The 26,010-nt window shown below is 44.3% G+C and overlaps 1 protein-coding gene across 1 annotated transcript in view; it reads left to right on the forward strand.

Moving 5' to 3' along the window:
* The first annotated feature begins 1,513 nt into the window (after positions 1-1,513).
* The window catches only part of GRK7 (G protein-coupled receptor kinase 7), a 29,878-nt gene continuing 5,381 nt past the window's right edge, over positions 1,514-26,010 (forward strand). Inside the window, exons 1-3 of the mRNA XM_055321308.1 lie at positions 1,514-2,125; positions 3,714-4,151; positions 22,680-22,954. Coding sequence (XP_055177283.1) covers positions 1,514-2,125; positions 3,714-4,151; positions 22,680-22,954 — 1,325 coding nt within the window. The remainder of the gene's footprint in view (positions 2,126-3,713; positions 4,152-22,679; positions 22,955-26,010) is intronic.

Consider the following 26,010-nt stretch of genomic DNA (forward strand, 5'->3'; position numbering starts at 1 on the left):
GCACAACAGCAACAACAAAAAAGTACCAACGTTTCTTGTGTGGAGTACAAAGCGGATGGTGGGGTTCTGAGCCATAGTCACCAGAGTGGATCACCCATCTCTACCATACGGGTGATGGTTTACAGCGCAGCAGTGCAAAGCCAAAGGGCACCCACGAGTTCATTACATAATTCTTGGTAGCATGAGGCCAAGCGTGTAGCTGCTCTGGGGAACGGTGGGCAGGCTCTGACAGGCACACCGAGGTGGTTATGACGATGTTTTGACAGAGTGTGTGCTAGAAGTTGTTTGTTTGGAAAAAGACTGACCAGCGTTTTTTCCCCTCCTCCTTTCTCTCTCTTTTTTCCCTTTAAACACTCTGGCATAATACTGAATGACTTTGTTTTTAAGCTGCCTTAGCCTTGCTTTGTGAAGAAAAAGCCTGAGTACTCTTTCCCTGTAGGACACAAGTGTTATTTTTGGAGCAGAGGTTCTTAGCCTGATCTCTGTCTAAACCAATTTCTGTTCTTTGTGAGGTCGTGGTCTGGGGCGGCTCTGAGTGATCTCCGTGGAGGGAAGCTTCCTGGCTTCGTGAGGGAGTATTGGCAAAGATGTCGAGGGGCCGCGCCTGAAACTGCACTGCTCTGGGGCTCAACGCGGAAGAAGGCTCCTTCACATTCAGATGCCACTCAATAGATTGTGCCCTCAGGACAGTTGCAACCACATGTGGAGAAGTGGTGTTTTTTTTCTGCTTATGTCACTTCATGGGATGTTTTGGGTCAAGATGACCCCCGCCCCTCCTTTTCTTAGCCTAGTACTTAAGTTCTCAGACTCCTGGGAACTAGGAAAGCCATAACTGGACAGTCTCTACAGGCTGTTCAGCGTGCAACTGGCTGTGAGAAAGCCACAGCCCACTCTGAAGGCCACAACGTGAGTCCCCGAGGGCCTCTGGGAACATGTCTCAGGACTCGGAGTTCAGAGCATCCCCTTCTGTAACCTGCTCTGAGTCGGGCTGCTAGAAGAAAACCTCTCCTACCTCTCACAGTTCCTCTTCCTGACCTGGCATTCCTAGGAGTTTACATAGCTTGAGCCTGGTAGGAATCATGTAAAATTAGAAACAGTCTAATACAATAATGCTGTGAGCAACAAATAGTATGCCACCTTATCATGACTCCTTTCCTTTGGAAAGTGGTAGCTGTGTATTCAGGGAGCAAGTGTGTGTGGAAAAGGCCCCCATGAAGAACAAGTAGCCCCCGCAGGTATCTCAGGCTGCTTTCCTCCTGGTGGATGGGAGCATGACCTGCGGTGTGCCCTTCCCTGGCCAGCTATACATAGTCAGCAAAGCTTCTTACAAGAGAAACGTCTTTCTGTACCCTCCACCAGTCCCACCCGCGGACTAGGAGACTTGCTGTAAATCCTCTGGAAGCTACTGAACCTGCAAGGGAAACCAGCCAGTGGACCCCAGACCCGACCAAGTCTCCACCACAGCCTTCCCTCCTTCCTTTTCTTTTCCTGGGAGCATACCCTGTGTCCAGCCATGGTCGACATGGGGGGTCTGGACAACCTGATTGCCAACACGGCCTACCTACAGGCCCGGAAGACCTCGGATGGAGACAGCAGGGAGATGCAGCGGCGGCGCCGGAGCCTGGCACTGCCCGGGCCACAGTGCTGTACCCAGCTCCGCCAGTCCCTGCCCCAGGACTTCAACAACCTGTGCGAGCAGCAGCCCATCGGCCGCCGCCTCTTTCGGGACTTCCTGGCCACAGTGCCCCCGTACCAAGGGGCCGTGGCCTTCCTTGAGGAGGTGCAGAGCTGGGAGCTGGCTGAGGAGGGCCCCGTCAAGGGCAGCATGCTGCAGGGGCTGGTGGCCACTTGTGTGGCTGCTCCTGCTCCAGGGCACCCGCACCCCTTCCTCAGCCCGGCTCTGGCCACCAAGTGCCAAGCAGCCACCACCGAGGAAGAGCAGAGAGTCCTGGTAGCACAGGCCAAGGCCGAGGTCATGACCTTCTTGCAGGACCAGCCCTTCCAGGATTTCCTGGCCAGCCCTTTCTATGACAAGTTTCTACAGTGGAAAGTCTTTGAGATGCAACCGGTGTCGGAAAAGTACTTCACTGAATTCCGCGTCCTGGGGAAAGGTGGTTTTGGGGAGGTAAGTGTCTCAGAATGGCCACAGTGGAAGGAAGGTGAAGTACACAGCATAAAAGGAGTTTGTTTTGCCTTAAAAAAAAAAAATTCTTAAGAGAACTCACTAGAACGAATTTCAGTGCCGTGCCACCTGTGGAGAATTCCTAGCTCGCTCTCACATCTTTTTTTTTTTCTGGTCACCACGTGAAATAAAATGAGAGTGGCATAGGAAACACAAACAAAATGTGGAGTTGGCCAAGAATCTTTATCATGGGGTCCACGCCAGAAGAACTCTGATGTGCCCCGGACGCTTTGGAGAATGATCACAACACACGACAGCGGGAGCTCTCCCTTTCTCCTTAATTGTGGCAATGGATGTAATTTGAGAAAAACTTCAGAAATCTGAGAAAACACTTATCTTGAAGTAAAGTCTAGAATCAGTTTTATACACACTGCTGTGATCGGCTCTTTCTTTTTTTTAAGTAGAAAAACATTTTTTAGTAGATGTGCTGCCGAAGTGAGCGCTCAAAAAACATTTTCTGAGGTAAAGTTCACATGACATAAAATTAACCACTAACCATTTTTAAAGCATACAATTCAGTGGCATTTAGGACATTTGTAAAAATGTTGTGTAACCATCACCTCTGGGTAGCCCCAAGACATTTGCTTCACCCCCCATTAGCAGGTACCCCCCATTTCCCTCCCCCTGACCCCTGACAACCATTGGTCTATTTTGTGTCTCCATGGTTTTGCCTACTCTGATGTTTCGTGCCACTGGAGTCACGCAATATGTGACCTTTTGTATCTGGCTTCTTTCACTGAGCGTAGTGTTCTGGAGGTTCATTCACGTTATGGATCTATCAGTACTTCATTCCTTTTTTATAGCTGAATATTCTATTGTGTGGGTATGCTACATTTCACTTATCCATTCATCTGTTGATGGACACCTGGGTCGTTTCCACCTTTTGACTATCGTGAGCAGTGCCGCTGTGAACTTTCCTGTACATGTACTTGAATACCTGTTTTCACTGCTCTTGTCTATATGCCCAGAAGTAGAATTGCTGGGGTGTGTGGCAGTTCTATGTTTAGCTTTTAAGAATTTTTTTTTTTTTTAATTTATGATAGTCACAGAGAGAGAGAGAGGCAGAGACACAGGCAGAGGGAGAAGCAGGCTCCATGCACCGGGAGCCCGATGTGGGATTCGATCCCGGGTCTCCAGGATCGCGCCCTGGGCCAAAGGCAGGCACCAAACCACTGCGCCACCCAGGGATCCCTATGTTTAGCTTTTAGAGGAACCACCAAAATCTTCCACGTTTTAGGTTCCCACCAGCAATGCATGAGGCTTCCAGTTTTTCTCCATTCTTGCTGACACTTGCTATTCCCTGTTACTTTTCATTATGGCTCACCTCGTGAAAGGGGCACTGGTACCTCACTGGGGTCCCAGCTCTTTCCTGAAGAACCCCTCTTACTTATGGCTTCTCTTTTCTCCAAAGCCTGCCATCTCTGCACCTCTCCTGATTTCTGCCCTTCCACACCCCGAATCAACCTTGCCCCATTTCCTTCCAGTGCTTTCTACTGCTACCTCATCATCTCCCTTTCTTTCTCTCCTTAAGGTATGTGCTGTCCAAGTGAGAAACACTGGTAAGATGTATGCCTGTAAGAAACTGGACAAGAAGCGGCTGAAGAAGAAAAATGGCGAGAAAATGGCTCTTTCAGAAAAGGAAATCTTGGAAAGGGTCAGCAGCCCTTTCATCGTCTCTCTGGCCTATGCCTTTGAGAGCAAGTCCCATCTCTGTCTGGTCATGAGCCTGATGAATGGCGGAGACCTCAAGTTCCACATCTACAGTGTAGGCACACGGGGCCTGGACATGAGCAGGGTGGTCTTCTACTCTGCCCAGATGACCTGCGGACTGTTGCACCTACACTCTCTCGGCATTGTCTACCGGGACATGAAGCCTGAGAATGTGCTTCTGGACGACCTTGGCAACTGCAGGCTGTCTGACCTGGGCCTGGCCGTGCAGATCCAGGATGGCAAGCCTGTCACGCAGAGGGTGAGTGGCTCTCATTGGTCCCAAGGGTGGTGCACAGAGTCGGAGAAGAGGGAAGAGGGCTGATCTATTCCCAGGGCAAACAGAGCCTGGGACATAATTCTTCTAATTTCCTTCTTCCTAAAGCCCTTATGTTGTCATTTTGCCTTAAGGGGAGTGATGTAAGAGGATTAGCTTAACTGGCTATTTGGGGGCTACTTTGCTCTCTTCTCCTGGTAGGCACAGGGAGCCTTCCTTGTGAGTTAGAGAGATGGTCTGTGCTTTCATGGCAAGATGGAAAGAGCTGAATCATAGTCGGCTGCTACTATGTTTCACCAATAACCACCTTCCCAGTGCCATGATCCTGAACCAATAGAGCCTTGGTTTCCTCCTCTGGAAAATTTTAGGGGCTGGGTCCTAAAATTCTGAGGTCCTAGGAGGTAAACTTTAATAGGATAAGAAAAGGATGAAATCCCCAAGAGCACATTAAAGTAAATATCTCCTTTCCCACTGAGTACAGATGGGGGGATGTTTTACTTTGGATAAAGGTGAGATTTTGTTTTGTTTTGTTTTTTAAAGATTTTATTTATTTATTCAGAGAGATAGAGAGAGAGGCAGAGACACAGGCAGAGACACAGGGAGAAGCAGGCCCCATGCAGGGAGCCTGACGTGGGACTCGATCCCAGGTCTCCAGGATCACACCCTGGGCTGCAGGCGACGCTAAACCACTGCACCGCAGGGGCTGCCCAAAGGTGAGATTTTGAATGAAAATGTATAGAAGAGAACATAGAACTGATACTTATTTTGATCAGTTTGGTTCAAAGTGGCTTGCAGAGAATTCTTTGATTAAAAGGGTATTAATTCTTTGATTAACAAAGCAATTATGTTAAGTAAACAACACAAAATCTCCAAGATTCTGATAGGTCTTTACCACTGAGCTTCTGTGCACAAAGTTGGGAGAATGCTCAGGAAGACAAGGGCCCAAGACAGGCTCTTAAATATTTGCTTGAAACTTTGTCTTCGTACGTTTTCCAACTTACAAGGCAGGATAATCAGGCAAGGAAGTGAGAAAAATCATGGCAAAATTGGAAGAGTGCAGGTGATTTTATGTGGCTGTGACATAAGAGGTGTTGACAAGATGTGTAGGGTTCAGATCATGCAAAGTCATTGGAATGCTTTCTTGTGGGGGCCAAGGAGCCATTGAAGGGTTTTGGGTTTTTTTTTTAAATATTTTTCTTTCCACTTTTTAAAAAAAGATTTATTTATTTATTTATTCATGACAGCCAGAGAGAGAAAGAGAGACAAAGACACAGGCAAAGGGAGAAGCAGGCCCCATGCAGGGAGCCCTACATGGGAGTTGATCCTGGGACTCCAGGATCACACCCCTAGGCCGAAGGCAGGCACTAGGGATCCACCCCCCCACCCCCAACCCCCGCCCCCATTGAAGGGTTTTAAGAAGGGGAATGACATGAGTAGATTTGCATCTTTAAAAGACCAATTTGAGTTGTGGATGGGAGGCAGAGGACCTACTTAGGAGGCTAATGCAGTGCCCCAGGGAGAGATGGTGGGTACCTGTAGAAAAGAGTAAAATTGAAGATATGGAAGCCACATCTTCAATTGGCGCCATTGGAAAGAGACCTGCTAGGATGTTAAGACCAGCTGGGTATGAAGGTGAAGAACAGAGAGGGTCTCTAGCTCCAGTGACTGGAAAGAAGAGCAGAATTGTGGAAAAGCTGGCCAATTCAGTGATGATTGTGTGGGTTATGAGGCAGGCAGGTAGGGATGTTCCCTGGGCATTTAGACCTATAGGTGTGGTGCTATGGAGAGAGGTCTGGGCTAGATATTGGGATTTGGAGTCATTGTGACTTGGAAAGCATCAGGTACCACTGAGTCATTTGGGAAACAGTGAAGGGATGAGGAAGAGGTTTTTAACCTTGAGGAAGTTAAAGAAATAGGATGAGAGGTAGGAGTGGTGTAGTCATGGGAGCTGTATCAGTTAAGGGTTGATTTCAGCAGCATATCTTAGAAAACCAAAATAGCAGTGGATTAAATCAGACAGAGGTTTATTTTCCTTATGTAACAAGAAATGCGGAGATTAGTGGTGCTGGCAGGTGCTGCAGGATAATGAGATCAATATCTCTGGGATTTTGGCATTTTCCATGTGCTATAACCACCTGAATTTGGAAGAGATCCTAAGCTCCAAATAAGACTGCAGCCCAGCAGACATTTGACTTGGCTCTTGTAAGATCCTAACCAAAGAACCTTACAATGCTATGCCCAAACTTTTTTTTTTAAATATTTTATTTATTTACTCATGAGAGACACAGAGACAGAGACATAGACATAGGCAGAGGGAGAAGCAGGCTTCATGCAGGAAGCCTGATGTGGGACTCGATTCCAGAGTCCTGGGATTATGCCCTGAGCCAAAGGCAGATGCTCAACCACTGAGCCACCCAAGCATCCCTATGCCCAAACTTCTGACCTAACAGAACCATGAGCTAATAAAAGAAGGTAGCTGGGGGAAAGATTTTTTGTAAGATAGCATCAAAATTAATAAAGAAGATAGCAAGGTGCTGGACATTTTTTTTAAGGTGCTGGACATTGTTAGAGGGACAATGTTTTCCTTTCCCAGAGGGCTTAAAATATGTACCATCTATTATAATAGAACTTGAGGCTGTAATAGAATTTGAAACTCTGGACTTGATTCTTCCAAGTGGGTAATTCTTCCCTAGGTAGAAGCTAGTCATCCTTGGAAGGGCACAAACCCTTTCAGGCTATTAAAGGACACTTGGTGAAGCACTGTGGACATTGCTCTATAGGCAACAGGGAGCCACCAAAGGTTTTTCAAGAAGAAAGTGGCATGACTGTAGTGATTCTTAGGAAGATGATTTGGACACTATGTAAGATGAATTAAAGGAGAAAGAGACTGGGGTTGGAGGACCTGTAAGCAGCTACTGGAAGGATCCACACAGGAGGTAATATGGGTTGAGGAAAGGCCTTGGGCTCTGAACAGTAATATGTCTACAGTTCAGCACCCTTCCCCCACACCTCACCGGCCTCTCACCTAAGCTCCATCAAGACCCACACCTGGACTTACTTCTCTTAAAATGTGGCTGTCCTCAGTGGAGGGGATGAAGGGAGCACAGAACCACTCCTAGAATGTTGTGACAGAAGGAGGACCCTCAGGGAAGAAAGACATGGGTGGCTCTGCTCAGGTGTGAGAAAGATCGAGACAGACATACCTGGAGAGGCAGAGATGCCTAAGAGTGCTGGCTTGGGAGGCAGAAAACCTGGGTCCCTGTCCCAGCTGTGTCAGTGACTTCTGTCTGCCATCTTAGGTAGGCCACAGGACTTCCTTCATCTCCAAGTTTTATGAGCCTATGAGATAGTCTTTTAATTATTTGGGGGGAAAAGACTTATAAATTCACAAGATTAACATATGGAATAAGTTACTATGATTTAATAGACTATCAGTCAGTGTTCTTTTTTCTTTTTTAAAATTTATTTAAGAGAGAGAGATAGCAAGTGAGAACATGAGCAGGGGCAGGGGAGAGGGAAAAGCAGACTCCCCAGTGAGCAGGGAGCCTGATGCAGGCCTCCATCCAGGACCCTGGGATCATGACCTGAGCTGAAGGTAGATGCTTAACCGACTCAGCCACCCAGATACCCCTCAGTCAGGGATCTTACGAGACAAAATGAAGTTATTTAAGAAATTAAATTAATGGTTTTCATAACTAAGAAGCTCAAAGTCTTGGCTTAGTCCAGGTACCTGAGCAGTAGATTCCCTGAGAATCTCTCCCTCTGTTTCTCTGCTCAGCTGTCCTTGATGTTAGCCTCACTCTTATTCAGATGATCCTCGCATGGAGGCCACCAGCATCTCCATCCATATCCTACCAACTGAGCAACCCCCTGGAAAGAAAACACTTCTTTACAAATAGTTCTGTCACATTTCCCGGTGAAGACTCTCAATGGACAACTCAGATCACATGCCCAACCACAACTAATTCCACTGGCCAGAATGAGATCACTGCCGTTCCCAGGAACCAGGGAGAGTCTGTCCCATCTAAATCTTATGGACTGACAGCAGAAGAATGTGTTCTCCAAAGGAAAATCAGGATGAAAAAGAATGAGAAATGGATGTCAGCTAGGCAAAAAGAGAGGATACCCCTAATAACTGTTGTTATCTCTATGGTTTGAGAAGTTTGAAAGGTTTCTGACCCCTTAATCAAGAGACGATGGATCTAGATCCTTTATAAGAAGTTTCTATGAGGTAGGAATATCATTAGCTCCATTTTAGAGATGGAGAAATTGAGACTCAGAGAGGTTAAGTTACCCACTCAGAGTCACATTGCTAATATGTGATATGAATGCAGGTACATCAGATTTAAAGGCACTTACAGTTTTGATTCTACCTTATTAAATTCACACAGAGAGCAGGACGTGGCCTATGGTCTTTAATGCTATAGAAGGCTTTTCTCTCAGTACAACTCAGAGTAAGTACATGTGATGACATTAGCTTATCTTCCTCAGGCTGCTCTGATGTGGATACCGACTACTAGTCTAGTTGAACCTCTGATAGAGTTAAGACTTCAAACAGGAGCACCCCCACCTACACAAGGAACGATGTGACTAATGTTTCAGAGCCAGCCTCCCACACATAGGCACAATATAAATAAACATGGTCCCAGCCACTGTCTATGTTCACTTTTAATAAATGTGATAAGCACTCCCGCCTGTTCTCAGCTGACATCTACATGCATACAATAAAACTAATTCATATCACTTTTTTTGAGACTCCAAGAAAATATAATAGGAAAATTGGCCAGTGGGGTTCATGCTGGGACTTTCAAACTCTGCATTCTAAGCAGAGAACAATGACCTTCAGATTTTATGGAACATGAATCCTTAAGACGTGTTCCTTTGTCAGGAATGGGAATGAAGTTAGGACAGTGACCCAAAAGCTTGTGACGCATTTGGTTACCTTAGCCTGCTCTGAAGCTTCTGACCAACTCCTTATTTTCAGGGGGCTACTAGGTGACAGAGGCCAGGCATTATATTTATTTTGAAGCCTCTATTGTCCTGAATACAATGCTAGAAACACACTGAATAAGTGATCTTTAAAAGATCTCTGAAAGTGTTTCATCGAAATTAACACCTACTTACCTTATGATCTTTATGACCCTGCTCCAAAATTCTTTCTCTTTGAGAATTTATTTCTGAGAAACAGTTTAAGAGCCTTATAGGAGAAGAATTCTGGTTACTTCCTGGTCACACACTGGTCTCCACCAAAATTATAATCACAATCATCAACTAAATTTAGTTCCTACTAATTTTTGACCACTACCAAAAACTTCAAATCCATTCTCAAAGTATTTATCACTGTTGAGGGCACTCAAAAATATTCATTAAAGCCTTAGAATTATTTTTAACATCTCTTCATTCAAAAGGCAGTCATTCATTCACTCACTCCTTCACTCACAGTTTATGTATTGAGCATTTCCCACATGCCAGGACTATGCTAAACCTAAAGCATAGAATGATGAGCAAAAAATGGACATGATTTCCTGACCTTGTGGAACTTACTCTAATGGAGAAGATAGAACTTAATAATCACTCACAGGAATTTAGTTTCAATTATGATAAATGCTGTAAAGATGTGGTACATGGGGCTCTCCAAGGAGGATCTGACTTAATTTGTGAGGATCGGAGAGTTAACCATAAGGGAAATACAACTTAACCTGATATCTGAGGGATATCAGCAAAGTCCTTGGAGCAGTGTCTTGGGCTAGGTTCCTTGGAAACAGACTTGGAGACACATCTCCATGTGGAAGACTTATTAGGGTGCATTCTCTGGAGACAGGTGCATGAGAGAAAGGCAGGATTGGGCTGAGGGGGAAGCTGATCCACAATGAAGTGGAACCAAGACCTCAGTAAATCCTTCAACAAGCTCTTGAATCAGGATGGCCCTTCAGAGTTGTTCCAGACAGGTCAGAGCTTAGGTTTTTGTATCCCTCCAGGGGCTAGTCAGTGACCTTAGCCAGCTGCTGGCAGGGGGCAGCGTGGGCCAGGTGGTTGCCTGAAGAGGAGAGCAGTGCCCAGGGTAGGTGCAGCCATCAGCCACCACATCACCACTGCTGTGAGCCATCAGCAGTCAGTGGTCCCAGCTGGGCTGTCTACATCATTTTCCAGGATCCTCATGAATTGCAAATGGGGGACCTTCATCCAAATATCAGCAAAAAGCTCTCTCGTTTCTTCCATGATTAATCTTGTTGAAAGTCATGGTGGAAAGTCACACTCCCTTAGGCTTAGAGAGATAAGAGTAAGGGAGGATCATCGGAGGCACGGCCCCCTCCTCCTCCACCAAGTGGGCCTGAGGAAGCATGAGCCTGAGCCCAACCCTGAGCCCAGCCCTGCACCAGAAGGGCACCCAGCCTGACGTAGGATCACCGTGTCAGGAAGGGCTTCCAGGAGGAAATGATAACCAAGTTGACTTACAAGGCAAATGGAAGCTAGGCAGGTAAGGAGGAAAGAGAATGGGCTAGACAGAAGGGTCAGCATAGGTCACGGTCCTCAACTGAGTGCAATTCTGGCCCCCAGGGGACTTTTGGCAGTCTCTGCAGACATTTTGGTTGTCCTGATGGGGGAAATGGTACTGGCATCTAGTGGGTAGAGGCCAGGGATGCGGCTTAACACCTTACGGGGCACCACACAGCCCCCATCACAGAGAATGATCTGGCCCACGGTGTGTATCCTGTCACATTTGAAAAATCCTGCTGAGCTAAAATCCTGGAACAAGAGGCCTGGGGCTCAGGCATGGAATGGAGTGACTCTGCAGCTGCTTAGAATGTGGAGTCACAGGGTAGGAAGGGTGACAAAGGGTGCAACTGAAGAGCATAGCAGATGTCAGTTCCTAGGAGGCTAGAGGAGTCAGACAACGCACTCAGTGCCCAGGGTGTCAGGGAATCATCGAAGGCTTTCAAGAAGGAACATGACAAAAGCAGACTTGGAAAGACACTCAGGAAGGAGTTGGGATGAGAGTAAATAGGAGGGAGTGAAACAGAGGGCCTGGGACCTGGGGGTCCCTCATGACACAGTGTTCAGTGAATTATAGGAGTGAGAAGAGACCACCAGGCAGTCTACAGGGGTGGTAGGAGGGGACTGTCATGCAGGATGATACAATCAGGGACCAAAAAGTTGCATCATCATTGTTGATATGGACACATGCTGGAAGCTCAGAGCATCCGTTGAGATTCAGTGCTGCTGATGAAATATGGTCCGCAGACCCGACTAGATGGAAGGTGTGTGTGTGTACCAGTCTTGGTTCTGCCACTTACTATGGCTACTGTGTACAAATGCCCAGCTGACCCCTCCCATGGGGCACCTGGCCATAGGGACCCTGAGGACTGTGGGCCAACCCATGCTCTACACAGCAAGCCATGCAGAGTGCCTTCTAATTGGCACAGACATGCTACTTAGTCTGACCATAGCCCTGCACTTGACCCCAGGCAAGTCATGTTTCTTCAGTGAGCCTGGTTAATACCATCCGCGTCTTAGGCTTGAGAAGATTAAGAAACAAGAGAGATAAATGCCTAGCAGAGGGTCAGCCCTTCGTAGGCACTCAGTTGCTCTGATTTTCCTACCAGAAGCCAGGTACCAGACCCTTAAGTCACAACCCCTCGTGTTGCAGTGTTTCTGCCTCACCTGTTGGGCACTGGCACTGTAGCTTCTCAGGTGACCTTTGCACCTGTGCTTTGTTCTTTGTGAGGCACAGGGAGCCAGCAGGACCCCAGGGCTGCAGTGAGTACAGTGGGGTGGGGGCACGCAGCTCCCCTTTAGACTGAGCCAAGCAGATACACACAGTTGCCTTGCTCCCTCACATCCTATAGACACTGTGGAAAATATGCCTGAGACTGCTGCTGGAGAGATCCAGGGAACATGAAACCACCAATGAACACACTCCAGTGGAAGAATCACAACTATTGATCTCTGCCCATGTGCCAGGCCCTGCCTTTCAATCTGATGGAATCTTAGAGACTTTGGAGTTTTTCTTCTTGTGTAGCCGTCCTGCCTAAGACAACCAGAACCCAGGCTTGCTGACCATGGTCTCTAATACCTGTTGAGGGTCTGCTGTGTGCCAAGCTTTGGGGAGGTACTCAGTGTGTTTTATCACTTTAATCCTTATCATGGCCCTATGAAGTAGGAGCTGTGAGACTCAGAGGTTGAGTAACTGGCTGGGGGTAACCAGCTAGTAATTGGTAGAGCAGAGATCCAAATCACGGCAGATCGATGCCAGGCTGTATAGCTGTGGACAGCGTTATTGCAGAAACCTCTCTTTAGGATCCCATGCAGTGTCTCTCTGAAATGGGTGTCCTCCCAAGGGTGTCAGAAAGGGCAGGAAGCTACCTCTGGTGAGGCTCCTGCTGCCCACCTAGGAAGTGGTTGGCAGAAAGCAGACAAGGAGCAAAAGCAGGCACTGTGAAGGCTGCAGCCTGGGGCTGAGCATGCAGGCGGAGCCTCAGAGCTAAATCCCCTGGGGTCTCAGGCCACATTCCTCTGAGGTCTGCAAAGGCCACCGCTTAAAGGCGCAGAGGAGCAGCTGGGAACAAGAACAAAGCGGCCAGGCCCCCCTCGGAGGAAGGAAGGAGCGAGCCCCAGGAAACAGCTGATAGCGCTAAGCTCAGCTTGTTTTTTTCCTCTGCTCAACAGTTCTCCTGCCACGGCAAACAAAAGATGTACATTCTGATTCCCTCTTCTGTTTGGATTGTGCTGTCGAGTGGATCTGGTTTGTGATGAGCTGGGGGGAAGAGGCATCCGCGGGCAGTTTCTTGCTCCGCTGGCCGGTTTGCTGGGCCACCGCCGACAAATGCAGAGAGCTTCCTTTTCTGCATCTTTATCCCTGCCCGGTCATCAAATCCAGCTTGGCCTGGCCACACCAGGGGCACGGTGTTGGCTGGCACTTCTTCCAATGATTAAGCTTGCCAACTTTTCAGATCCAGTGGGTGCTGGAGGTTTACTGGTGACCTTGACCTTGAAGGACCTGCACGTAAGCATGCATGCGTTCACACACACAGTCTTTCATGGATGTATAAAACCATTAAGATGTGAACTGTGCCCTCTCCATCCCAGGGAAAGGCCCCTCCCTGTTCTCAGTACTGCCAAGGTCACAGTCCACTGCTGTCCAGAGTCACACTGGGACTGTTCAGAGTGCTGAATCCGCCCAGTTTGGCCCTGCCACTTGGCTCCCATAGGACCAGGGTAAGAGTGACAACAGCTACAGGGTCAATGGAAGCCAGCATCTAACAGCAAGAGCAATGTAAGGGGTGTCTGCTCAGGTCTGGACTGGCTGGCTCTGATCCTAATCCCACCCTAGGGTGTTCACCGTCCTCAAAGTTTCAACACCTGTGGGGTGGTCCTGATGGGCCTACGCAATACACATGCAGCGACTGTTGTAGATGGACTTCTTGATGCCCCTTGGTGGGGGGAGGGGCAATATGGAAGGAGGCATTATTACTGGCTTCTTAAACTCCATGAGGTCTGATGCTTTATACCCTGCATTGCTGGGTATACCTTGTTTTGCCTGACCAGGTGTTGACTATGTGGATCCATCAAAAGGCACTATAAAACAAAAACAAAACAAAGTGAGGAAACAGAACAAAAAACATATAGAGAAAATTCCTTTAAGAGTTTTGTTGCTGCTGACATTGGGTGATCCCTATAGCCCTGGCAATGGCAGTTCTGGTCACATGGTTTGAAAGTGACTGTTTTGATGACACAGAGACTGATGTGTGGGGGCCCTTTGTGACTGCAGGAGTTAAACTGAGCTGTGAGAGGTCAGCGTGGTTGGACCCTGCCCCATGCTGCTTGGCCCGTTCTCTCCTCCCACCCCTCTCTGAGGAGGCAGTTCACATGCAGAAGACAAATGGCATAAAGGGCAGGCAATTAATTTTTTCAGCTGGAGGCTGCGTTGGAATTTGGGTGCCTAGAATCTGGCCTGTGCCTCTAATTCCATTCTTCTCTGTGAAATACCTCCACTCCTTAAGGAGGTGGTGCCCTTCAAAATTCCATCACTGACATTTTCTGTCTTTAGGGCCAAGAGGTAAATTTAGTCCTGAAAATAATTTGGAATGGGTCTAAATCTCCCCTGTATGCTGTCTCATGCTCTTTCCATTTACCAAGAGGCTACAGTGCTGTAAAGATGGCAGGCTGATTCTTCATTTATTTCCCTGGATTGGGAGCAACTTGGTCCTGGAGCATGGTTCAGGATCTGATCCCCACCTCCTGGCAACCTCTGTAGTGGGGAGCAACCCAGCCAGCTTGATTAGCAGAGATACAGGCAAAGGATATTGGGAAAAGGGGAAGGGAAGCAACTCAAGCAAGAAGGACCAAGGTCTCCCCCTTGGTAGCTGGGGAGAGGGAAGAAGAAGACTCTAAGGAGAGAAAAGAAATCCTGAAGGAAACTTGGAAGGGTAAGAAAAAGCCACCTCACCTACTTCCATAGAGGCAGTGTAACGTAGTGGTTCAAAGTGCAGGGCTGTGTGTGAATCTTGGGTGGGTGACCTTGGGCAAGATTCAAGCCCTCCACAGTTCAGTTTTTTAATCTGTAAAATGGAAGATAAAATAGTTTCTATCTCATAGCCTTCTCATAAAGATGACACAAGAAATGCACATAAAGCACTTGAGAAAATATTTAGCATATAATAAGCACTTAATAAGTATTGTACATTATTATTTCCAACTTTTCCCCTAGCCTGTGTCTCACATCCTTTGTTGAGGAAATGGCATGTTCTCCACTCTCACCCTATGCCTTCTACTGAGCCACTGATGTTTATCTGGTGTCCTGATTAGCTATTTTAATCCCTAACATCACTCACCTCTGAAATCTGCTCATTGGAAGGATGCCACACACAGAGCAAGCTCGCCATCAGTGTTGTTAAGTAGAATTTACCAATTGTCACCAGTCTAAACTGCAGTTGGATGTTATCTGTAGTCTTTCTTCCTGCTTTTCCCACCCCAGCAGAGGAGATTGAACTGGAGAGAAGCTGGACTCAGGAACATACACTCCAAATGAGAGGTGTAGAAAGTGAAATACTATGGAAAGGGAGGAGACCCTCAGCCCCCTCCTCACCTTAGCTTCCAGAATGAGAGCAAGTGGACTGACCCCTCTCAAATGGGGTATTATTGGAGCATCTCTCTCTGAGGAAATGAAGTAGCCTAACACAAAAGGTGTGTGGATACTCACAGGTCGGTCCCCATTGAAAGGGCTTTGCAGGATCACCTTACAGTGAAGCCCATCAGTTGACAAGCTTCTTATCCGCTTTTTCATGTTACATTCTTAGATATGAACAGTCAAAGATTGGGCCCCTGGGTGGCTCAGTAGGTTAAGCATCTGCCTTCAGCTCAGGTCATGATACCAGAATCCTGGGATCAAGTCCTACATTGGGCTCTCTGCTCAGTGGGGAGCCTGCTTCTCCCTCTATCTCTGCCTCCTTCTCTCTCTCTGTCTCTCATGAATAAATAAATAAAATCTTAAAAAAAAAAAGAGCAGTCAATGATCATTTGTTATTTGAAGGAACACTCCAAAATAAGACTATGCAAAAACAAACAGAAGAAAGGAGGCTATAGAAAGCAGGAACAATGCAATGAGTAGAAGGGAACAATTTTTAAAATTTATAATTACTATCTTATGAGATTTAACAGAAGATACTGTATCTATGAAGCAAAAACAGATGCTAGAAAACAAGGAACGTTCAGAGAAGAAAGGACATTTGAGAAATTAAAAAATCATAAATAATATTTGCAGAACAGCATGGATAAATCTCAAAAACATGTCAAAAAAATGAAATCAGACACAAAAGAGTATCTACCATACTATTCCATTTTTTTTAAGATTTTATTCATTTATTCATGAGAGACACACACAAACAGAGAGGCAGAGACACAGGCAGAGGGAGAAGCAGACTCCATGCAGGGAGCCCAATGTGGGACTCGATCCTAGGGCCCCAGGATCACACCCCAGGCTGCAGGCGGCACTAAACCTCTGCACCACCAGGGCTGCCCCATACTATTCCATTTATATGAATCCTGAAACAGACAAATCTATGGTGACAGAAATCAGAAAGTGGTTGCCTGGGAAGTGGAGAGGAGAATGGACTAGAAAGAGATACAAGGGAACTTTCTGGGTGGGTGAAATATTCTATTTCTTGTTTGGGTGGTATTTATGTGGGTGTACACAATTATCAAAATTTATTGAACTGAACATCTACTACCTGTGCATATTATTCTATGTTAATTATATTTTAATAAAAAACATTTGCAGAAATGAAATTTCAGTAGAAGGATTAAGCCTCGGGACAACTGGGTGGCACAGTGGTTAAGTGTCTGCCTTCAGCTCAGGGCGTGATCCTGAGGTCCTGGGTATGGAGTCCCACATGAGGCTCCCGACAGGGACCCTGTTTCTCCCCCTGCCTGTGTTTCTGCCTCTCTCTCTCTGTCTCTCATGAATAAATCAATAAGACCTTAAAAAAAAAAAGGATTAAGCCTCTAGATCTAGCTATTATTTTACAGAAAACACAAAGAATAGAGGAACATGTTAAATGACACCACAGGGATGCAGTCAGCAAAATCTAACCTGGGGCACTCTATAGTTTAGCCAGTTTTCCCAACAAAAACTTCCAGGGGGCTAGGGAGGCAAACAGATGAGGAATTCATATATTCACAGAGATTTAAGAGACATACCAAGCAATGACACTATATGAACTTTATTTAGATCCAAATTTAAGCAAACTATTAGAGGACAGTTTTATAGGACAATTGGAGAAATGTAAACATGTCCAGATATATGATAATGTTAAGGAATTACTGTTATTTTTTTTAAGTGAACTAATGGTATTGCAATGGCTTTGGTTTTTTTTTTTGTTGTTGTTGTTTTTAAGATTTTATTTATTCATAGAGACACACGAGAGAGAGAGAGAGAGAGAGAGGCAGAGACATAGGCAGAGGGAGAAGCAGGCTCCATGCAGGGAACCCAATGTGGTATTCGATCCCGGGTCTCCAGGATCACACCTCGGGCTGCAGGCGGCGCTAAGCCGCTGCGCCACTGGGGCTGCCCTTGGTTTTGTTTTTAAGTGTCCTTATGCTTTTAGAAATTCATAGTGAAGTACAAAAGATATGATGTCTAGGATAGTCTGGGGGCAGTGGCAGTGGGTAGGCGACACAGATGAAACAAGACTGTTGATAATTGTTGAAGCTGATTGTAGCATATACTGAGTTTATTATTCTAGTCTTTCTTCTGTATATGTTTGAAATTTCCCATAGTAAAATGATTTAAAAAAAAAACAGAAGAGTTTGGGAAAAAATAGAGGAAGTCTTCTAAGAAAAAAAAGAAATCCTAGAAAAAGACAAAGAGTTGGAAAATAGGAGCAAAAGATAAGAAACATAGAGGATACATTCAGGATTTCTAAAAACGAAAAGAGAGAAAAGAAAATGGGAAGGAGAAAATGATCAAAGAACTAATATGAGAAAGTTTCCCAATTCTGACAGCCATTGGTTTCTGGATTGAGTGGCCAGCCAGTAGCCAGAATTGCAAATGAAAGAAGCCCCACACCAAAGTACATCTTTGAGAAGTTTCAAGTTGATGTACTAGGCCACAAACCTCATACACCTTCTTATAGTCCCTCTCTGCCTTTTCTCTCTCTCCTGGATAGCACCCTGTTGGCTCTCCACATGTAGGCCGAGTTGCTCCTCCACTTTTAGAATTGGAGGAAATGTATGATGCAATGTGAATCCTGGTTTCTAGCAAGCTGCTGAAGGTCTGGACTACATACCTGGAAATAACAGACTAGTTAGCTTTTGGGTAATCCTTGGCTAATGGAAATAGGAGATGAGAGGGAGCTGGGTAGATGGATTTCCCCCTTCTTCACTCTCCCCTGCAGTTCCTGTTTATGACCCTTCCAGACGATTCTATTGTGCCTGATGGATCGGCAGCCACCTGGTAACACCTGGCATTGCATCCCCTTCCCTCACTCCTTTTCCCTCTGTGTTCTATTATAAAAGCCTTCAAACATACAGGAAAGTTGAAAGAATTTAAAACAAGCACCTATATACCCATTACCTAGCATTTGCTATGGACATTTGGAACAGCTTTATTGAGATATAATTTAAATACCATAAAGTTGACCCATTTAAAGTGTACAATTCTGTAGATTTTCGTGTATTCATAGAGCAATGCAAACATTATCACACTTTTAGAATCTTTTCTTCACCCTCTACCCCTTTGCAGTCATTCCCACTCCCCCTGTCCCAACCTTAAGCAACCACTAACCCACTTTCTGGCTCTATGGAATTGCCTATTTTGGACATTATATATTAATGGAAACCCAATATGTGGCCTTTTGTGTTTAGTTTCTTTTACTTCACATAATGAGTTCAAGGTTCATCCATGCTGTAGCATGTATCAGCACTTCATCCATTTTTATGGTCAAACAGTATTCCATTGTATATCATTAATAATTTATTGGATTCACTTTATCACATGTCTATCCATCTATCCATACCTCTACTGATCCATTAACCTGTCCTATATCTTTCATGTATTTCTGAGTGGGCTTACTCCCCTTTCTCCCCAACCCTCAGCACCTTTGCCTTATACATCTCCCAAATAAAGCTCATATCATATGATCTCTTTAGGTACAAAGGAAGCTGAAAGACGGAGTGCTTAGCCTTCTGATCTCTGATAGGGAGATACACGGGGAAAGGGAGACTGGGAATGGATTTTTGCTATTTCGGCATACAGTGTTTCTCAATCTCATCCATATCTCTCCCTCTAGTCTTCCCTCCCACCGTTGTATCCCACAGATCTTGTGTTCCATAAATGCCAAATTCCTTAAAATTCCCTGAACACCCCACGTTATTTCTGGCTCCATCTCTTGTACATGCTTGTTAGCTGGCTAGCTTTCTCTGGGTGACAGATTCTTCCCTCATGATTCAGCTCAGCTATCACTGACTCTTCAGAGAAGTATCAACACACACACACACACACACACCTCTGGCCTCCCTGTGCTTGTTTTATACTCCCATACTGGCATTTACTCTATTGAATTAACCTTTTGACCTTTCTCCACCAGCCTGTAAATCCTGAAGGGCAGGGGCCAGGTATTATATATCTTGGTATCCCTAGAACTTACTCAGCTTAGCTCAATAAATATCGGTTGGATGGTGAGGCCCTACAGTAAATTCCTAGTTTGGATATAAAGATGAGTAAGATTTCATCCTGGGTCTCAGGGGAGCCTACAGGACCCTGTTGTCTGGAGAAATGCAAAACTAGACAAGATTCTAGGACAACAAATGTAAACTGGGACTGTACCCAGCAAACCGGAACGTATGGTCACCCAAATTATATATCAGCTTCTATGAAAACAGCCGTGCCATGCTGACTCATGCTCAGCCTGTCAGACCCCAGTCACTTCCAGAACAAGCCAACTACTTCCCATTAGTGCTTGGGTCATATATAATTTTCATCGTTATTATCCATGTAGAAATTATCTATGAAATGTAATATTCCTAAGGCATTATATGTATAGTGCATAGAAAAACATATACTTAAGGAATCAGAAAAAAAAATCACCCAATACACAACTAACACTTTCCAACTTTTTTTTTTTAAAAAAGGTTTTATTTATTTACTCATGAGAGACACAGAGAGAGGCAGAGACACAGACAGAAGGAGAAGCAGGCTCCATGCAGGGAGCCTGATGCAGGACTCGATCCTCTGACTCCCAGATCACACCCTGAGCCAAAGGCAGATGCTCAACCATTGAGCCACCCAGGCATCCCTTTCCAACCTTTTTTGATGTACTGGAATGTATATTTGTAATAAGTGTGTGAAGTCCATTATATATATATAAACTTCTTGGTATTAGCAATAGACTCTAATCTGTTGTCTTTATTGATGGGCATTTGGAGGTTTCCAGCTTGTGACCATTATGAATAATGGAGCTATGAACATCTCAATGTAGATTCCTTTTTCTTTTTTCTGAGTCATTTCTTTGAGGTATATACTCAGGATTAAGTAACCTGGTTGAAGGATAGGAACAGTTGGTACATATTATTTGCTATGACTCTATATCTTACTGCTCTCCTAAAAGTATGAGTCAATTTATAGAGCACCTCTGTTTCTCACAGCTCTGCTAAAAATTTATAGTATCATTTTTATGGACTAATAGAAGCTTATTATCATTTTAGGGTGTTCTTTGAATTTTTAATTGCTACAGAGGTCATACATTATACTTTAGCCAAAAACAAGTTAGTTTTTGGAAAACATATGTGTTTGTGTATGTGTGTGTATATAGTTTATAAGTTATGTTATAGATATTCATTAAATATTTGTTGGGGACACCTCAGTGGCTCAATCAGTTAAGTGTCCAACTCTTGGTTTTGGTTCAGGTCATGATCTCAGGGTTTTTGGATCGAGCCCCATGTGAGGAGCTCTGTGCTTAACCTGGAGTCTGCTTGGGATTCCTTCCCTCTCACCCACCCTCTCCTTCTGCCCCTCCCCCTGCACACACATGTACTCCCTCCATCTCTCTCTCTCTCTCTCTCTCAAATAAATAAATAAATAAATAAATAAATAAATAAAATCTTTTTAAAAATCTGTTGAATTAATGTATTAAAATAACACATTCACAAAAAGACAATAACTGCATGATTCCACATTCATGAGGTACCTGGAGTAGTTAGATTCATAGAGACAGAAAGTAAAATGGTGGTTGCCAGGGCCTGGGGTGGGGGTGGGGGGCAATGGGGAGTTGTTGAATGGGACTAGAGTTTCAGTTTTGCAAGACAAAGAGAGTTCTGGAGATAGAAAGTGATTATGGTTGTACAACAATGTGAATGTACTTAGTACTCTCGAACTGTATATTTAAAAATTATTAATAAAGTAAAATTTTTTTTAATTTCTTTTAATTTTTATTTATTTATGATAGTCACAGAGAGAGAGAGAGAGAGAGGCACAGAGACATAGGCAGAGGGAGAAGCAGGCTCCATGCACCGGGAGCCCGATGTGGGATTCGATCCCGGGTCTCCAGGATCGCGCCCCGGGCCAAAGGCAGGCGCCAAACCACTGCGCCACCCAGGGATCCCTAAGGTAAATTTTTTTAAAAAAATTCTTTATTCATGAGAGACACACAGAGAGAGAGGCAGAGACACAGACAGAGAGAGAAGCAGGCTCCCCACCAGGAGTCCAATGTGGGACTCAATCCCAGGACTGCAGGACCATGACCTGAGCAAAAGGCAGACACTCAACCGCTGAGCCACCAAGGTGCCCCAAGAGGGTAAATTTTATGTTATATAAAAAAATATGTTTTTAACCCAGTGGTTATTTGGCATGTATTATCAGTAGAAATGTGCCTGCAAAAAATAGTCAGGCATGTTACGTGAAATTTCATGTGTGGAATTTTTTATTTTTTTTATTTATTTTTTATTTTTTTTAAATTTTTATTGATTTATGATAGTCACAGAGAGAGAGAGAGAGAGAGAGAGAGAGAGATTGAGGCAGAGACACAGACAGAGGGAGAAGCAGGCTCCATGCACCGGGAGCCCGACGTGGGATTCGATCCCGGGTCTCCAGGATCGCGCCCTGGGCCAAAGGCAGGCGCCAAACCGCTGCGCCACCCAGGGATCCCCGAATTTTTTAGATTAAAATGATTATGCTAATTTTTTAAATGCAGACACTGAGTGTGATATTAATATTGTTATATAGCAAATAGAGTAAGAATCAGAGACCAGATAATATATAAACATTCAATATTAGCAATAAAGTGTTCAACCTTTAAAAAACTATGCATCTAATTTTCTATTATCTGTGAGTAAAATACAGAGGCAGAGGTTAGGGGAATCATAGAGACATCCACTTGAAGTTTTTACCTTAATGATGAAGTGTGGGGCTACGTGACCTCCCCATTTCAAGGGCAGCTTCATCTATCCCTTTATTTTATTATTCATTCATTCATTCATTCATTCATTTATTCAGTAGGCTCCATGCCTAGCATGAACCCTCAGCTGAGATTAAGAGTCAATTGTCTGAGCCACCCAGGCACTCCTCATCTGTCTCTTTTAGAATGCACTTCAGCCGGGCTCCTGAGTGGCTCAATGTCTGCCTTCAGCTTGGTTGTGATCTATGGCTCCTAGGATCAAGCCCAGGAACAGGTCTCTGCTTAGTGGGCAGTTTGCTTCTCACTCTCCCTCTGTGCTCTCTTTCTCTCACTCTCTCTCTTTCTCTCAAATAAATAAATAAATAAATAAAATCTTTAGAAGGCACTCCATCTAAATTCTCTTTACTTCTCATTGGCCAGAATGGATGACATGGCCTGCACCAGCTCCACCAGAGGCTGCTAGGAAAGCAGAGGCTATATCAGGTTAGACACATTGCCACCCCAAATAAGTTAGGATTCCCCTTCACAAAGAAAGAAAAGGAGAATGGGCATTGGACAGGCAATCAGCAGCATCTGTTATACTCACATTAGTGTTTTTGTTTTGTTCTTGTTTGGGGTGCTACAGGCTGGAACCAATGGTTATATGGCGCCTGAAATCCTAATGGAAAAAGTGAGTTATTCCTATCCTGTGGACTGGTTTGCAATGGGATGCAGTATCTATGAAATGGTTGCTGGACGGACACCATTCAAAGATTACAAGGAAAAAGTCAGTAAAGAGGATTTAAAGCAAAGAACCCTAAAAGAAGACGTCCAGTTCCAACATGATAACTTCACAGAGGAAGCAAAAGATATTTGCAGACTCTTCTTGGCTAAGAAACCAGAGCAACGTTTAGGAAGCAGGTAAACTACCATATAATAGAGGTGATTAGCCATGTCAACATTGTCCATGGGATTTGGAAAATACTTTGGATTAGTGACAAGGCCTCAGAATTCAGTATTATTATTTTCCTATTATTCTTTGCATATTATATGGTTACATATTTCCAATACTTTCAAACACCGTGAGCACTCAATGTAGGATGATCTCAGATATATCTTAAAGTGAAAAAAGTGAGGTGCAAAACAGCATACTTCAAAGAAAAGAAATCTATAATTTAAATAGTTGCCTAGCATGAACCCAAATATTTTGGGCAGAGTATACAAAGAATGTCTATGATTGGTTGCCTCTAAGAAAAAGAAATTAGGGGCAGGTGACAAGTATGCAAATGAGGATTTTCACTCTGTGACCCTATTATCTTTTGAATTTTGAATCATGGGAATAAAATGATTCAAAAATGAATAAAATTAAAACTAAAACTTAAAACCCATCAGTACTGGAAATTTATAGCTCTGGAAAATTCTGCCCCTTTTAAATGTCTCTGCAAGATGTCAACTGGTCAACAGATATTTAGTGAGTACATATACTATTGCCAGGTATGTTAAATACAGTTGATGTTACTTTTGAAGAAAGTTGAGTTTTATTGCTTACATGGAATAGTAAGATCAAGATATTTTAGGAGAAACAAAAGAAGTAAAAGCTGACCTATAAAAAGGCCCTGGGCAGTGGATGACTGTGTTCTACAAAGAAAAAACCTAGGACTTTAGATTCACAAACATAGACTCACATCCTAGCTCTATATGTCATTTTACCTCAAGCAATTGAACTACTTTCTCAGAGTCTCAATATCTTCATGTTTCAAAATGAGGGATTTAGAGGTGTAATGATTAATTTTTTGACAACTTGATTAGGTTACAATACTCAGATAATCAATTATTCTAGAGATTTCTGTGCAGGTATTTTTTAGTTAAGATTAATATATAAATCAGTAGGCTTTGAGTATAGGAGATTATTCTTCATAATGTGGGTGGATCTCATCCAATCAGTTGAAGGCCTTAACAGAAAAAGACTGACTTCCCTGGGAGAAGAGGGAATTCTGCTGACAAAACACCTTTGGACTTGAAGTGCAACTCTTCCCCTGAGTCTCCAGCTTGACAGCCTACCTTGCAGGATTTGGACTTGCCAAACCTCCACAATTGTGTGAGCCAATTCCTTAAAATAAACTTCTCTCTGCCTTTTTTACTTTCCTTCCTTCCTTCCTTCCTTCCTTCCTTCCTTCCTTCCTTCCTTCTTCCTTCCTCCCTCCCTCCCTCCCCTCTTTCTCCCTCCTTCTCTTTTCTTTTTCTTTCTTCCTCCCTCCCTCCCTCCCTCCCTTTTCTCTTTTTCTTTCTGTCTTTCTTTCTCTGTTTCTCTTTTTCTCTTCTCTCACTCTCTCTCTCCCTCGCCCTCTCGCAATCGCTCTCATATACATACACACATTACTGTCAGGGAGAAAAACTTTTCCTCTACCCTCTTAGGTTTGGAAGCCTGCAAACTAAGCTGACAAAAAACAGATTAGCAAGAGAAAAAGGCAGGTTTTTATTGATGCACATATACAAGAATTCACAGAAAAAATGTGACTGGGATCAATTAGAATTATAGGCCACCTGAATAGGGGAAGGGGAGGAGGAGAAGGGTACTTGCAGGAAAACAAATAATTTCTTAGAATTGGTGGGGGGAAGGGCACTTCTGTGAAAACAAATGACTTTAGGAGAGATAAATGGGTCCTCAGGAGAAGAGATGGGAGATAATGATAGTTTCGTGACAATCTGTTTAGGTGTGGTGCAGACAAGAAGAGTCAAGCTTTCCCAGCTCTAAAACTCCCAGGGAGATTTATGAGTTGAGTTTCTGGGGGAGTCTTTGCTACTAGGCCGATAAGGGGAGTTCAAAACCTGTTGACTCGCAAATGCCTTCAGCTCAAAATAATTTTTATGCTACTGTGGTACATTCTGGACCCCTTCAACATCCTGTTTTGTTTTTTTTAAGATTTTATTATTTATTCATGAGAGACACAGAGAGAGAGAGAGGCAGAGACACAGGCAGAGGGAGAAGCAGGCTCCACAGAGGGAGCCGGCTGCGGAGTCGATCCTGGAGTCGATCCTGGGAGTCGATCCTGGAGTCGATCCTGGGAGTCCCAGGATCATGCCCTGGGTGGAAGGCAGGCACTAAACCGCTGAGCCACCCAGGGATCCCCAGCATCCTGTTGATTCTGTTTCTTTAGAGGATCCTGGCTAATACAGTGGGATACTTTGAGGTTTAGATATGACATATATAAAGTTAGATATAATGTATGTTCAGACCTGTTCAAAAAGTGATAGCAATTATTACTAGTTTATTCTAAGAGAGATAGCAGATAATATTTTGGCTAAATTATGAGCTTGAACGTCTAAATTCTTAGATTGAATTTTCAAAATTTTAAAATATATACAAATACAAAAGCTACAACATGAAGTTATAGGACTGATTTTTAATATTTACCCCAGAATGTAGGCAGTAAAATTACCCTTAATCTTCCAAGTAGCTGCTGGTGAAGGCTCTAGAAGAGGCTGCCTTAATTCAAAATATTTGAATATGGAGGTAAGCTTTTAATTTTCAACCTCATTTCTTTAAATAGCAAAACAAAATCCATTTGTAATAACTTCCAAAGCATGACAGATACCAAGCTAACAAATGAGCACTTTGAAATTTGACGGAATCTCTACGTTTACGTGAAGTAAAACCTGGAACTGATTTTCCTGTATAGCTTCCAACATTGTTGTATTAGTGTGGTCAGAATCAGCCATGTCATGATAACAAGCAAATCCCATAGTCTCCACAGCTTGAAATGAAAGGAATTTTTCTCACTCACACAAAGTCCATTATGGGTGCAGCAGCCCTCCCTTCGGGTATCTCCCTTCAGAGCAGTGACTCAGAAAGCCAGGCTACTTTCCATTTGACAGCTCCATTGGAACTTGAGGCTTCCAGTCACTATAGCAAGAGAAGAAAGGGTAGAGAACCTAGAGGAGCTTTGTACTGCCTCAGCAGGGAAGTGACCTACACT

This window comes from Nyctereutes procyonoides, unplaced genomic scaffold (assembly GCF_905146905.1).
Source record: "Nyctereutes procyonoides isolate TBG_1078 unplaced genomic scaffold, NYPRO_anot_genome, whole genome shotgun sequence".
Lineage (NCBI taxonomy): Eukaryota > Metazoa > Chordata > Mammalia > Carnivora > Canidae > Nyctereutes > Nyctereutes procyonoides.